Source organism: Phocoena sinus, chromosome 3 (genome assembly GCF_008692025.1).
Source record: "Phocoena sinus isolate mPhoSin1 chromosome 3, mPhoSin1.pri, whole genome shotgun sequence".
NCBI lineage: Eukaryota > Metazoa > Chordata > Mammalia > Artiodactyla > Phocoenidae > Phocoena > Phocoena sinus.
The window spans coordinates 113,052,583-113,069,055 of record NC_045765.1 but is presented as its reverse complement, the minus strand read 5'-3'; the positions used below and the strand labels follow the sequence as shown (position 1 = coordinate 113,069,055).

The window sequence follows — 16,473 nt, the reverse complement described above, 5'->3', positions numbered from 1 at the left end:
TTAGGAAGGACATAGCATCTCTGCCCGTCAAGCACAAAGCTGAACATGCCAATCAGCAGACTTTACTGAGCACCTACTATTTACCAGGTACTTCGTAGGGATGTGGAGATGGATGAGCTGTGAGCCCATGTACTCAGTGTCTTATAATTTCCATGGCTTGATGAAACCTTCAATGTCTTAAACAGGTGGAATGACAGTCTCTATTGTTGTTTCATATTCTTTAGGGTGCCTGGGAATACGTTTCGGGTTGCTAAGGACTTCAACCCCAGGTTTGTCTACTTTTCAAGAGAAAGTTCAGTTTAGGGAAGTTTGATCATGTGGTCCTTTAAGGCTTAAGATTAAGTAGCTGCGAAATGCTCCAGGAAGCTGGTAGGAAGCCAGAATATATCACGGGTCAGTTTACTGAGTATCAGCTTACTGGAAATCTTGGACTTGGGGTTCTCTCATTTTTTGTATCCTACCCCTGTAACCTGCCCCAGTTTTAGGGTTTCGGAATCAGTTCTCTTCCATGGGGTATACATCTCTGGTAACCATAAGTTCTGAGAGGGAGGAGATGCCCATTTAGGTGTAAAGGCAGTCTGAACTCTTGAAAGATGGTTCAGTACATGTTTGAATTGAATGACCTACCTGAGGATATTCAGGGTTCCTTACAGAAATTTTGAGTTACACAAAACAACAATGTGACCATACGATGCTAAACTATGGCACGTTTCTATGAGTTGATGATTCATATTATATTCTTAACCTGCTTTTTCTTAAATAATACCGTTTTGTAAAATGGAGATTCCCAACCCTGGTTTTGTGATTCTTGCCAACCTTCCCTCCAGTATATCCCTACTTACCTAAGCATCCTGTAAGTTTGCCAATGTTTTAGTTGTTTAACTCTAATAAAAACTTCATGAGGGACTTAGTGTGTCATACTTGTCACTTGTGTCCAGTCCCTAGAACAGACTGGCACAAAGCAGCCACTGTAATATTTGTTGAACAAATGAATACATTTTAATACAAAGGAGATGGTGGCCTTGGTGTCCTTGTGTGAAGGGAGCAAGTAGAGTAGCTGAAGTGAACAAGTGACCACGCCAACTCCTTCATGAATAAGGTAGGTCTTGGGCTATTTTCCCGGTGGATTTTGTGGGTGTCCTTTGAAAAATGATCTCCTTAGGTTCCTGCCGTCTCTAACCTTAGAGTTCTATTTCAAAACCTTTTCTACAGACTCATTCTGTTCCTTAAACCTCTGAATGAACCCTATAATGCAATTTCCACAGAATGTGATTGCTTTACCATCATTTAGCCAATGTCAGCTAACATAACAAAGTGTTTTGTGAGTTGCTAATACTTCAGGAAGTTGTTCTCCACAAGGAACGTCGTCGTGTTTCTTAGGGTTCAAGGCAGCAAGTAAAGATGAACTTTAGAGGAAGTCTCAGTTAATCAATTTGCTTTAAAATAAAAGCAACTCGGGCTTCCCTGGTGGCGCAGTGGTTGAGAGTCCGCCTGCCGATGCAGGGGACACGGGTTCGTGCCCCGGTCCGGGAGGATCTCACATGCCGCGGAGCGGCTGGGCGCGTGAGCCATGGCCGCTGAGCCTGCGCGTCCGGAGCCTGTGCTCCGCAACGGGAGAGGCCACAACAGTGAGAGGCTCGCGTACCGCAAAAAAAAAAATAAATAAAATAAAATAAAATAAAAGGAACTCTGAAGGCACTTCAGTGATCTTCCCTTGGGCTTGGCAGTGACAAGCGCCTTCCGCAGCTCATTCAGATTCAGCAGCACCATGGCGCTGGGCAAAGAGCAGGGGCTGAGGTGCTGAGGGACCTCAGTTCCAGCCCTGGCTCTGCCATTGACCCAGCAGTAACTGTAGGCGGTCCCTTTCCCTTGCATGACCCCCTTCTCCTCAATTGTAAGAAAGAGTTCGTTCCTATCTTTCAGGGAGATGATGAAAAGCACACAGTAATGTGGAAAAGTGCTTCCTAGGCGATAAAGTCATACTTAAGTGTATTCTTTTATCAGCTCCGTGATGGCTTTTTAAATGGCAGTGTCATCCATGCCAGTGGCTCTTATTAGAAGTTGCTACTTAGGAAATATTGAGTAATGCAGAAATATTTGCAGGCAACCTCTGTGGCCCAGAGGGCTCTGCTTTTGTCATGGTTAAGACATTCTCACACTCGTAACCTTGGCTTACGCTTTGACAATAGATTATGAAGGAAGGAAGGTGAGACTGAAGTGTGTGTGGTCGCAAGGGCAGTAGCCAGGTATGTGGTCCAGTGGGCCGGGTCAGGAGGGAAGAAAGGGATGTGTAAACAGAAGCCCCATGAGGGCAAACATTTTGTGTTTTGTTCACTGCCCCGTCCCTGGTGCTTTGACTCATGCCTGGCTCATAGAATCTGTGAATTGAATCTGAGTCAAGTAAAGTCTATAGAATGGCGCTGTTATTTGCTCCATCAATGACCACGTCCTTTATTCAGTGTAAATAGGCAAATAAAACTACCCCCCATAGATACTTTAAAGCCCATTTATTACTCTTTCCTGATAAGAGATTAGCTGTTCATCAGATATTTGAATGGAGCATGCAGCCTGTGCAGGGAAGTGTGCTGCTCACTGTGAGGACACAGATATGTCTTCTAGGAGTTTACTGTTAAACGAAGCAGTATAGGAGTTACTGGTACCAAATGCAGGTCTGTGTGCCCCACGCACAGTGAGGCCAGACAAACTGAAACGTAAACATGGGAGTTTGGAGCAGAGAAAGGTTTATTGCGGGACCAAGCAAGGAGAACAGGTGGCTCGTGCTCACAACCCCCAAACTCTCTGATGGTTTTCGGGGAGAAGTTCTGATAGGCAGAATTGGGGGTGAGGGCTGCAGAGTGTGTGGCTTTCTTCTTCGGGTGGTGAGGTAACAGGGTGGTGCTCTAGGAATCTTGTGCTCAGCCTGAAGTTACCATCCTCCACCTGGGTGGGGGCCTTAGTTCCTGTAGAAGAACTCAAAGATATATATGTTTTTTAATTTATTATTTATTTAATTTATTTATTGTTTCTGGCTGCGTTGGGTCTCTGTTGCTGTGTGCGGGCTTTCTCTAGTTGCGGCGAGCGGGGGCTACTCTTTGTTGCGGTGCGTGGGCTTCTCATTGCGGTGGCCTCTCTTGTTGTGGAGCACAGGCTCTAGGCACGAGGGCTTCAGTAGTTGTGGCACGTGGGCTCAGTAGTTGTGGCTCGCAGACCGTAGAGTGCAGCTCAGTGAACTCAAAGATATTGTTATATATGTTCCTTGAGGAGGAACCGGGACCCTGCCCATCGCTGCACTATAGTTTCTTGACTGCTCCTTCTTTGTTTCTGCATTCCTTCCCTTCCCTGATTAGTAACTGTTTGAGTCTGTCCTTTGGTACTCAGGGAAGGTCTAGGAGGCTAAAATTTTTTTCCTGCAAACAAGAAACAGGGGACCCGGAAAGGATTTGTACCCGGGAGGCTCCCACAGGGTCCTGTCTGGTTTCAGTGCCAGGAGAGAGGACAGTGTGAACAGGAATAGCCAGGGGAGACTTTGGGAAGGAAGTGGCCCTTGATTGAGCCTTAAAGATAGGTAGAGGGGCTTCCCTGGTGGCACAGTAGTTAAGAATCTGCCTGCCAATGCAGGGGACACGGATTCAAGCCCTAATCCGGGAAGATCCCACGTGCCACGGAGCAACTAAGGCTGCGAGCCACAACTACTGAGCCCACATGCCACAACTACTGAAGCCTGCGCGCCTAGAGCCCGTGCTCCGCAACAAGAGGGGCCACCACAATGAGAAGCCCGCGCACTGCAACGAAGAGTAGCCCCCACTTGCCGCAACTAGAGAAAGCCCGCGTGCAACCAATGCAGCCAGAAATTAATTAAATAAATAAATTTATAAAAAAACAAGACAGAATTCCATCAGCTATGGCCAAAACGTTGCAGTGGCAATATAAAACTTTGTGGGGAGGGTGTGTTTTAATTCAAACGTTAAGTCAGATCTTCTCTTTGGGCAGGGTGATGTCAGAGTTTGAGAGCCCCCAGCAGCCCTGGGCTGGTAGGATGCTGCATGGCTCGTGGAGGCAGCTGGGGGGCAGAGGCCTGGGGGCCAGCGCTGCTGGTGCTTCCGCCTCCTACTGGGTGGGCTGGTTGAGGCTGGAAGGAAGCAGCAGCCAGGAAGGAAGGTGGCAGTGAGAGTGACCCCACCTTTGCCTCTGAGGAGGGCAAAATGACCAGGTGGACTCCGACTGAGAGTTTTCTATTGCTTTCAAGCTTTAACATGCTGAAGGTACCATAAAATGGAAATACTCTGTCAGAAATGGGAGGCAGTCTTTAGACTGAAATTAAAATGAGAAGCTGGTAGTCATGGGGGGGGTCCTGGGGATTAACTGTTAGGAACAATGGAGATGGAGGATGAGCTGATGCTACGCGGGCATGCCGGGAATCTTCTAAGTAAACCCAGAATGAGAAGATCATAATTTCAAAGTATATTCATGTCAGGATGATGGTTAGCGCACTTACTAAAGATTCACTGGAAGATAATTGTTGAGCAAATATTTGAGTGCCCTCTCCGTGCAAGGAACCACATAAAAGATGAAGCAAAAGAGTTGTTTCCTCTAAAGAATCCCCAGTCTGGAGAGCGAGATGTGACCCAGTTACAGTGGGGGCTTCCACGATGAGTGATATAATAGAAATGTGGACCAAGGTGCTGAGGACTGGGGATGGTTTCTGATTTCGAGATCCACAGAAGTTTGCTCAAGAAGATACAGAGATGTCACACACAGGCGGGACAGTGGCTTTCTAGACAGAGAGATGTTGGAGAGCAGAAGAACTCAAACTTAACAGGGAGTGGTTTGGGCCTGGGACCTGGTGCTGCCAGGAAGGGTGGCTGAACTGTAGGCTTCAGGTAGGGGAGGGGAGAGAACGTGTTTTCTTCCTGAACTTTGTTCTGTAAGAAGTAGGGATCCATCGAAGGTTTGGAGAGGAAGAATGGCATCAGTAGGACTGTATGTTAGAAAGATGCTTCTGGGGACGGTGAGGAGAATGGGTGGAGGAGGGGTGGCGACTGGGGGGCTGTTTGAGGGCCGTTGCAAGAGCCCAGGGGAGAGATGTCAGAGGCCTGGGGTCTCCGAGTGGAGGTGCAGAGGAGGGTTGTTCGAGAGCTTCGGTACGTTTCCTAAATCTGAAAGCTCTCTTCTAAAGTTAAATCAGATTCAATTTGTTAAAAAAAAAAAAGATGCTTTTGACAAATACAAATCTTTGTTGAGCCCTCTTGGTGTCATTGGTGTGGGCTGAGGTCTCCCCGTTTTAAGGAATGGAGCCACAAGGAAACTTGGGAGTCGTCGGACGGGGGCAGGAATCGGGAAAGGATAGTGATACGTGTGGAAATTCCTGCTCCTTTGGCCCTGCTTTAGTTGTATACCAGCCTGTCCTAGCGCTCTTCCAGCCTGTCCTGCTGCTTCTTTTTCTTCCTCCCACATAAACAAAGACATTTCCCAAAGTTCTGTACTTGCTTTTTCCATCCCATCCAAATACTTCTAGCTCTAATGTTTCTGCTCTTCACTTGGGCAAATGGCCTCTCAGCCTGTTTGCTCGGAGGGTAAAGTGGGATAGATTATGCACCTGCCTCAGAGAGAGTTGTGAGACTTGAATGAAACACTGCATAGAAAACGCTGCCTAACCCTTGAAGGAAAGTAAGTGCTCAATAAATAAGCATCTAGTACATATTTCCATGCTTACGGTATTCCGTCATTTTTTATATTGACGTAAATTTAATCTCCCCTTTCTTTTGAGTTCTTTGATGGTTTGGTATTATTTTTCGATCTTAAGTGTCAAGCACTGTACTTGCCCAGTAAGAGTTCAAAATGTGATCTTATTTCCTTTTGTCTGCCAGATTGATATTTCAGATTCCTCATCAGTAGGGCATGGGGTTGACCTTTCCTAGGGATGGATGGATGACCTTCACATCCTTTTCTCCTCTGCTTGGGACCAGGGGTCCCATTTATGGAACGGCTGACTGGTGCTGGCGGCTGGGGAACAAAAGAGCAAACAGGGACGGTCCTGCCCCTCGTGACCACAGCCTTGCTGCCTGCACACATTGTCTTCGTTAGATGAGTAATCTAACAAACGAGAAACCACATTCATTTTACAACCATCAGAATGAAAGTTCAGGACTGAACAGGAAAAGGGGGTCCCTTTCATGAGAGGAGTGTTGTCGTGTAAATAGGCAGCTAAGAGTTGGCTGATGTGACTGTTGGCAGCCGTGGGGTACTGTTGAGCCCGCAGGCAGAGGAAATGCAATCAGGAAACGGGGAAGCTGCGCTCTCTACAGAAAAGCAAGGCTGAAGCATGGCAGTTTGTAAACTAGGCTTGTGTTGGAATAAAGGGTGTGGGCTTGGAGACTCTGCTCACTGGCTGTCTCCATGGCTTTTTTCTTTTGGATACCTGTTGACCAGGGAAAGTTAGCCTTGTAAAGACCAAGAGGTAAACGAGGGAGGGATTTTAGTGACTTTGTCATCTGTAAAGTAGGATTTGGGTTGGATGAGAAACCTTAATTACCTCTAGGAGTGTTAAAACACAGGTCCTTGTAGATTCGTTGCTCAGCCCCAGAATTTCTAGGATGGTCCAAGCTGAGCCATTGGACCAGTTCTACAAGCTTGTTGAGCGAAGTTGTTGCTGGTAGACCGTCCTCTAATTGACTTGAGCTGTCTAAATCCTGTGGCATCATGTCTCTGAAATCTGATTGCTATTCTCCTTCTATTATTTAATGTCAACTTATACTTCAGTATTGCATTTTCTGCTAGAAATAACATAATATTGTAAAGTCCAGCAGCAAATCTCTTCCTGCGCTTGATGTTTCAATACCCCCATCCCTCATTATTCAGTGTTGAGCTGCATATGCGTTTTTCCTAGTTGGTCGTCTCATTATTTGATGAACACTGCCCTTAACAAGTCATGTGATATTATCTTCTATTTCTAGCTATTGTGGACGATGAAAGACTCTCGGCAGAGGAGATGGATGAGAGGAGGCGGCAGAATATCGCGTATGAATATTTGTGCCACCTGGAGGAAGCCAAAAGGTAAGATTCAAACTTAGTCTTTTTGTGCACCTTCTCTTGGAGATGAGCTTTGGGGTACTGTATTTTTAATAACTCATCTGCAGCCTTTTTGGTAGTAAGGTAATGGGAGAAGAACCACCTGTGTTTTGTAAATGGCAGAACTGAGAAAAAGTTGCTACCACAGCCATGGTCAAGGCACTAGGGAGGCAACTGTTCCTTTTTCTTCCTTAGAGCCTCCTAGGAAATCTCTAGGCAAATTGCAGATTATTTCAGAATTTCTCATCTCTCTGGCACGGATGTAGGGAAGCAGCAGAGACTTAAATCAACTTCCTTTTCCTCCAGAGCTGCCTCATATCTTTTCCCCAACTCTACCCCAATGATTATAATTATTACTACTCTTATCAATCAATGTATAATTATATATTCCTATATGCCCAGTAGAAAAATAGCATTTCAGACTGAAGTCCATCGTTCACTAAGCTGGAGAGTAGGTTTATGACAGCAATCTCCTTTTTAACCCATGGGTGTGTGACCGCTTAGGATATGTTGTCTCTAAAATCACACTGACTCTTTTAGACTTTTTAGATTACAAGTCAATGTTGGGTTCTCCAAGGAGAAAGTGAAGATAAAGTATTTGCACTTAGGCCTCGGTATCAGGGGAATCAGAACTTTGTCCTTTGCTGGGTGCATACTGCAGTGCCCATATGCCATGGGTTAGATTCTGATTTAATGCTTTGTGCTGTGATCAAGCAACAGTATTGTTTCATGGACAGATATGTTCCAGCTCTCTCATCTCTGTAGAAGATAAACATGGAGTTAATGGTCATCGGTATTAATTATCTCTGATCACTGATAAATAACTACCTACAGAGCTAGAAGAATGAGGCTTCTAATCACTGTTTTGTAGAAGAACATTCAGTGACACATGCACTAATTTGGCCTCAACAGTGCTTAAAAGGGGGTTTTTCAAGGTTGTTTAATGTTTTAACAGAGCCTTGTAGCTCTAAGCCCTAAAGGCTCAGTTTTTAAGGTTATTTAATGTGTCTGGAAGTTGACAGTTAGGTTGCAAGTCACTGAAGACTCACTGTCAGTCTAAGATTATTAAAAACATGCTTTTAGTCAAATTGTGGCTAAAGTTAGATAGGGAGAGGGATTCACAGACATTCAAAATAAACATGCTGGACTTTCCTGGTGGCGCAGTGGTTGGGACTCCACCTGCCAATGCAGGAGACACGGGTTCAAGCCCTGGTCCGGGAAGATCCCACATGCTGTGGAGCAACTAAGCCCGTGCACCACAACTACTGAGCCTGTGCTCTAGAGCCCACGAGCCACAACTACTGAGCCCACGTGCCACAACTATTGAGCCCGCACACCTAGACCCCGTGCTCCACAAGAGAAGCCACTGCAGTGAGAAGCCTGTGCACGGCAACGAAGAGTGGCCACCACTCGCCATAACTAGAGAAAGCCCGTGCACAGCAACAAAGACCCAATGCAGCCAAAAATAAATAAATAAATAAATAAATAATTTTTAAAAAAGACAAAGTTTAAAGAAAAAAAAATCAACGTAACAATTAGCCCAAGTTCTTTGAAGAAAGCTTCCTTAGGAATAGTTTTGTTGAAAGAATAGATTGTAAAGTACACAGCTTTTCCTCTAGGATGGTTTTCATAAATTTATCTTAAAAGAAGAGATTAGATGTAATATGTATTTATGAATCTTTTATTAATATCTGAACACTTATTATGACTTTCAGGGAAGCTGTTTTTTTTTTTTTTTCTTTTTTGCCATATGCGGGCCTCTCACTGTTGTGGCCTCTCCCGTTGCGGAGCACAGGCTCCGGACACGCAGGCTCAGCGGCCATGGCTCACGGGCCCAGCCGCTCCGCGGCATGTGGGATCCTCCTGGACCGGGGCATGAACCCGTGTCCCCTGCATCGGCAGGCGGACTCTCAACCCCTGCGCCACCAGGGAAGCCTAGGGAAGCTGTTTTTTGGTTATGGAGTATGTAAAAATTATGTGGCTATTAATAGATATGTTTGTTATGATTTCAGAAAGCATAGTGTACAGAATTCGATGGTCCTGAACTCAGGAAATAAATGAAGGAGTGAGTTAGTATTCAAAAAGTTATTTATTTGAAAGGGTTTATTGCCTGACTCTTTTACAATGTTAATGCCTTAGGAATTTATCATACCGGGTTTATTACAGTGCATGCACGTGTGTGTTCATGTGAGTGTAGCTGCCTTAGAATATTGAATTTCTACTGAATGGTACACTTAGAATGTGAAAGTTTAGCTAGGAAGTGTTTCTTGTTTATTTCAGTTGAACTGACTTTGGTGCATTTCAAGTAAAGATGTATTGGGTTTGTCTTTGTGCCTCGATTTTTTCTTTCCAAGGGTGAGAACTGGAAGGATACCTAGCCTATATGTCCTGTAACTCAAAATTTTTTAAAATCCAGAGTTGTAAGAGTCCAGTGTATCTTTAAGTTTGGTTTTATTACTTTCAAGATTCTGTGATCATTAATCTCAGACCATTTAAAAGTTGCTTCATTCAGAGGAGGATGTCACTACCAACACTATAGAAATAAATAGGACGTTGACGGAGTGCTATGAACAATTATATGCCAACAGATTAGTTAACCTAGATGAAACGTACAGATTCCTAGAAAGACACAAACTACTAAAACTGACTCAAGAAGAAATTTTTAAAACTGAACCGATGTAAAACAAGTAAAAAGGATTGAGTCAATACTCAGTAAACTCCCCGCTCTTCCAAACCATGTAAGAGGAGAGAACACTTCCTAACTCATTTTATTGAGACCAGTATTACTCTGATACCAAAACTAAAGGTACCTCAAGAAAACTACAGACCAGTATCCCTTCTGAATACAAATACAAAAATCCTCAACAAACTCAAACTGAGTTCAGCAACATCTAAAAAGGATTGTATACCATCAAGTGGGATTTATCCCAGCAATGCAAGCTTAGTTTAAACTAAAAATCATTCAATCAAGACAATTCAGTGGGGGAAGAAAAACAGTCTTTTCAACAAATGATGCTGAGACAACGATATATACATGCATAAAAATGAATTTGGATCCCTACCTCACACCATATACAAAAATTATCCTAAAATGGTTTTGTTAATCTAAATGTGTGAACCACAACTGTAAATCTCTTAGAAGAAAACACAGCAGTAAATATTTGTGACCTTGGTTTAGGCAGTGGTTTTGAGACTTGACACCAAAGGCACAAGCCTAAAAAAGAAAACTAGATAAATTAGACATCGTGAAAATTAAACCTTTTTTATTCAAAGAGATGCCATCAAGAAATTGAAAAGACAACTCATGGAATGGGGGAAAATATTGGCAAATCATATATTTGGTAAGAGACTTGTATTCAGAATATATAAAGAACTCTTACAGCACACCATAGAAAGTAAATAGCCTAATTTAAAAACGGGCAGGGCTTCCCTGGTGGCGCAATGGTTGAGAGTCTGCCTGCCGATGCAGGGGACACGGGTTCGTGCCCCAGTCTGGGAAGATCCCACATGCCGCGGAGCGTCTGGGCCCGTGAGCCATGGCCGCTGAGCTTGTGCGTCCGGAGCCTGTGCTGAGCAACGGGAGAGGCCACAACAGTGAGAGGCCCGAGTACCGCAAAAAAAAAAGGGGGCAAAGTTTCTGAATAGACATTTTTCCATATAAGATACACAAATGAACCGTAAGAACAGGAGAGGATGCTTAACATCGGTCATTAGGGAAATGCAAATCAAAACCACAGTGAGATACCATTTCATGCTAGGATAGCTATAATCAAAAAAGAATGACAATCACAAGTGTTTTTTGGTTTTTTTTTGCGGTACGCGGGCCTCTCACTGTTGTGGCCTCTCCTGTTGCAGAGCACAGGCTCCAGACCACAGGCTCAGCGGCCATGGCTCACGGGTCCAGCCGCTCCGTGGCATGTGGGATCCTCCCGGACCGGGGCACGAACCTGTGTCTCCTGCGTCGGCAGGCGGACTCTCAACCACTGTGCCACCAGGGAAGCCACAATCACAAGTGTTTTTAAGGATGTAGAGAGATTGGAACCCTCGTACATTGCTGGTTGGATTGTAAAATGGTGGAGCTACTTTGTAAAACAGTCTGGTAGCTCCTCAAAAAATTAAATACCGAGTTACTATATGATCCAGCAATTCCACCACTAGGTATATCCCCAAGAAAATTGAAAACCTATGTCCACACAAAAACCTGCACACAAATGTTCATTGAAGTGTTATTCATTAGAGCAAAAAGTGGAAACAACTCAAATGTCCGTCTACTGATGACTGGATAAACAGTGTGTGATATATCCATATAATGAAACATTATTCAGCTATAAAAATGTATTAGCAAATCAGATTTAACAGTGTATAAAAAGAACTATGTAAATCACAACCAAGTGGAATTTATCCCAGGTTTGCAAGGCTGGTTCAACATTTGAAAATCAGTTAATGTGCTTCATCACATCAACAGTCTAAATAAGAAAAAATCATATGATTATATCATTAGATGCAGAAAAAGCATTTGACAAAATTCAGTACCTATTCATGATAAAAATTCTTAGTAAAGTAGGAATATAGGGAAACATCCTGAACTTGAGAAAGACTATTTACAAAAACCCTACAGCTAACATCATACTTCCTGGTGAGAAACTTGAAACTTTTGCACTAAGATCAGGTACAAGCCAAAGGTATTCCCCCTCATCGCTCCTTTTCAATATTATAGTGGAAGTTTTAGCTAATGCAATAAAACAAGAAAGGGAAATAGACGATATACAGATTGGAAAGGAAGATAAAATCTTTGTTTGCAGATGACATGATTGACAATATAGAAAACCTGAAAGAATAAAAAAAAAAATCCTGGAACTAATAAGCAATTATAACATGCTTGCAGGATACAAGGTTAACATACAAGTCCATTGCTTTCCTATGTACCAGCAATGAACAAGTGGAATTTAAAAGTAAAATACATTACTATTTACATTAGCATCCCCCAAAATGAAATACTTAGGTATAAATTTAACAAAATGTATACAAGATCTATATGAGGAAAACCACAAAACTCTGATGAATGAAATCAAAGAACTAAATAAACAGATATTCCATATTCATGGATAGGAAGACTCAGTATTGTCAAGATAGTTCTTCCCAGCTTGATCTATAGTCTCAATGTAATCCCAATCAAAATTCCAGAAAGTTATTTTGTGGATATCAACAACTGGATTTTAAAGTTTATATGGAGAAGCAAAAGACCTAGAATAGCCAACACAATATTGAAGGAGAACAAAGTTGGAAGAATGACACTACCCGACTTCAAACTTAATATAAAGCTACAGTAATCAAGACAGTGTGGTACTGGTGAAAAAATGGACAAATAGATCAGTGGGACAGAACAGAGAGCATAGAAATAGACCCCTGTAGATACAGTCAGTTGAACTTTGACAAAGGAGCAAAGCAATACAGTGGAGCAAAGATGGTCTTTTTTCAACAAATGGTGCTGGAACAACTGGGCATCCACATGCAGACAATGAAATTGAGACACAGACTTTACACCCTTCACAAAAATTGACTCAAATGGATCAGATCAACATGTAAAATTCAAAACTATAAAACTCTCAGAGGCTAATGATAAAGGAGAAAACCGTAGATGAACTTGAGTATGGCAATAGCTTTATTTATTTATTTATTCATTCATTCACGCATGCATGCTGCACAGGGTCTTAGTTGTGACGTGTGGGATCTTTAGTTGTGGCCTGCGAACTTTTAGTTGCAGCATGAATGTGGGATCTAGATCCCCGACCAGGGATTGAACCCTGGCCCCCTGCCTTGGGAGCACGGAGTCTTACCCACTGGACCACCAGGGAAGTCCCTGGCAATGGCTTTTAAGATATAGCACCAATGTCATGATCCATGAAAGAAAGAATTGGTGAGCTGGACTTCATTACATTTAAAAGTTTCTGCTCTGCAATAGACAACGTCAAGAGAACGAGAAGAGAAGCCACTGTCTGGGAGAAAGTATTTGCAAAAGACACACTGATAAAGGAATGTTATCCAAGATACATAAAGAACTCTTAAGACCCAACAGTCAGAAAACAACCTGATTAATATATGGGCCAAAGACCTTAACAGACACCTCACCAAAGAAGATATATAGATGGCAAATAAGCATAGGAAGAGATGCTCCACATCATAGGTCATCAGGGAAATGCAAAATAAAACAACAACAAAACACCACTACACGCCCACCAGAATGGCCAAAATCTGAACACTGACAACACCAAATGCTGACGAGGATGTGGAGCAACAGGAACTCTCATCTGTTGCTTGTGGAAATGCAAAATTGTACAGTCACTTTGGGATATAGTTCTACAGTTTCTTACAAAACTAAACGCATTCTTACCATATGACCCAGCAGTTGTGCTCCTTCTATTTACCCAGTGGAGTGAAGGCTATGTCCACACACAAAGCTACATATGGATGTTTATAGAAACTTTTTTCATAACAGCCAAAACTTGGAAGCAATCAAGAGGTCCTTCAGTAGATGAATGAATAAATGAACTTTGATACATCCAGACAATGGAATATTATTCAGCACTAAAAAGAAATAAACTATCAAGCCATAAAAAGCCACAGAGGAACCTTACATTCATATTATGATGTGAAAAGAGCCTATCTGAAAAAGCTACGTATTATATGATTCCAAGTATTTGGTATTCTGGAAAAGGTAAAACTGTGGAGACAGTAAAAATATCAGTGGTTGTGGGGAGATGGATGAGTATAGAGGCACAGAGAATTTTTTAGGGCAGTAAGAATACTCTGTAAGATACCACAGTGATAGATAAATGCCATGATATATTTGTCCAAACCCACAGAATATATAGAAACAAGAGTGAACTGTGAGGTAACTGTGGACTTTGGGTGATTGATATGTCAATGTAGGTTCATCAGTTAAAACGAATGTTCCACACTGGCAGGGGATGTTGATAATGGGAGAGACTGTGCATGTCTTTGGGGGCAGAGGGTATATGGAAAGCCTCGGTACCTTCCCCTCAGTTTTGTTGTGAACCTAAAACTGCTCTATAAAAAATAATCTTAAAAAACAAAGGATGAAGTACTGATACATACTTACAACATGGGTGGACCTTGAAAATATGCTGAAGGAAGGAAGCTAGACACAAAAGGCCACACATATTGTTCGGATTCCATTTATACGAAATGCCCAGAATAGGCAAATCCACAGAGACAGAAAGTAGATTTGTGGTTGCCTAGGGCTGGTGGGATTGGGGGGTTGGGGAGTGATGCTAATGGTATGAATTTCTTTTTGCTGGGACCAGAATCTTCTAAAACTGATTATGGTGATGATTGCACAACTCTCTGAGTATACTAAAAACCTCTGAATTGTACACTTGAAAGAGTCAGTTGTATACATATCTCATTAAAGCTCTTATTAAAGAAAAGTTCCTTTGCTCAGCCTGGCTTGGAGAGGTCCTTAGTAAAGCTGTTGAATATGATGAAATGGTGTTTAGCAGATAAAATGCGTATAGAAGGTACTCCAAACATACATGAGATGTCTAAACACCGTTTACCAGTTTTTTTGTGAGCGTCTACCGTGTGGAAACAGGCACAATAGGGTCACTTTGGGAGATGGAGACCAAACAACTAACAATTCTGTGCTCAAAAAAGCTCACCGCTATGAGGTTAAAGCTTTTACTCATGAGTTTGAAATTCCTTCCTTCACTTTTGTTTGCTTTATTAATCTCTCTGTATGTGTGTGCATGGGTAGCTCCCTGTATCTAACCCACCATCCTCCTAAATCTCTCTCGTGTATTCACCTCTCTATTCCAGCATCAACCTACTGCAGGCTTCCAACATCACTTGCTAGATTGCTATAGTGGTCTCTAACTGGTTTCCCCACACCTCTGGTTGCTTCAGTCCTTTATCAGATGAATCTTTTCAAAATTCTGATCGGTTCAAAATCTTCCAGTGGTTTCTCAATACTCAGGATAAAAACCGAAGTGCTTTAGGGACTCATAGGTTCCGCATAGTCCAGTCGTTCCAGCCTCTCCAGTTTCATCAGGTGCCCCGTTCCCTATTGCTCTATCTTCCAGCCACGTTGACCCCTTTTCATTTCCATGTTTTCTCCTGCACGGGATGTTTGCATGTGCTGCTTCCTTTTCCTCATTATTGAGTGAGACTCTGCTCTGTCTTCAGACGGAAGCTCACTTTTTTCAGGGAATCCTTCTCTGACATCACCATCTGGGTCAAATACCCCAATTATAAGGTATCCGTGACATCGTGTCTCCCCCATATTTGAATGAATTACTTAATGCCCAGCATTGAATTTTTGTTACTAATGAGGATTGATTGTATTCTGTTTCCTGTATGTTTTAGTTCTCCTGGAGGTAACAAGTAGGATATGAATTAGATTCATGGTAGACAGGATTCTAGGTGATTTGGTTAGACTGTCAGCCTGGAGGTCAAATTTGATATTTGTGTTGATGGAAGATTCTATATTATAGTCAGATGTGACCCACTGACCCACTGTCTAGTAATTCTAGACAACTTAATGCCACTACAGTAAACTAGAAGATACCCAGAAAAGAGTATAGAGTATTTTTCAATGAATGAAGAGAGGAAGAGGTAGCTTGTGTATTAAAATGACTGTGGCTGAAATTATTGCTCACAGTTTATAAAATTATGAAGTCTGTGTGTAAAGCCTTCTTAATTAAGTCCCAAACACTAATATTAATGGCAATGAAGGAAAAATGAAAAACACATATTTTTAGGGCATATCTCAGAAAAGAGAGATAACTACTTTACAAAGTGGCTCTTCACCCTAGGAGGTGTGTTTCTCTACAGGCTGAAGGGTTTAGATGATGTCATGGAGAGCTAATCATAATGGTGGCAGGAGGGCAGAGAATGTCTGGCATATGTATTCGTTATCCATGACTGTGTTTACTCTCAAACTTAGTGACTTAAGCAACAAATTTTTGGTTTGTTTTATTTTTCTGTGTTTTTATTTTATTTTTTTAAACATCTTTATTGGAGTATAATTGCTTTACAATGGTGTGTTAGTTTCTGCTGTATAACAAAGTGAATCAACTGTACATATACATATATCCCCATGTCTCCTCCCTCTTGTGTCTCCCTCCCACCCTCCCTATCCCACCCCCGTAGGTGGTCACAAAGCACTGAGCCGATCTCCCTTCTGAGGGTCAGGAATCTGCAGAGCTTCCTGGGTCCCCTGGTTCTGGGTCTCTCACAAAGCTGTGGTCCTCTCGAGATTCAGGCAGGACAGATCTTCCAGAAGCTCACTTGGTGTTGGCAGCTAGAGTTTGGGACTGAGGACCTAGTCCTCCTCGGCAGTTGGCCAGAGGCTTCCTTTGACATGTGGGCCCTCCCTAGGGCAGCTCA

At 42.7% G+C, this 16,473-nt stretch overlaps 1 protein-coding gene across 2 annotated transcripts in view; it reads left to right on the top strand.

The window, feature by feature from the left end:
* The window catches only part of IQGAP2 (IQ motif containing GTPase activating protein 2), a 287,896-nt gene that overhangs the window by 39,997 nt on the left and 231,426 nt on the right, over window positions 1-16,473 (top strand). For both annotated transcript variants that reach the window (XM_032626071.1, XM_032626073.1), the window contains exon 2: window positions 6,954-7,053. In XM_032626071.1, coding sequence (XP_032481962.1) covers window positions 6,954-7,053 — 100 coding nt within the window. The remainder of the gene's footprint in view (window positions 1-6,953; window positions 7,054-16,473) is intronic.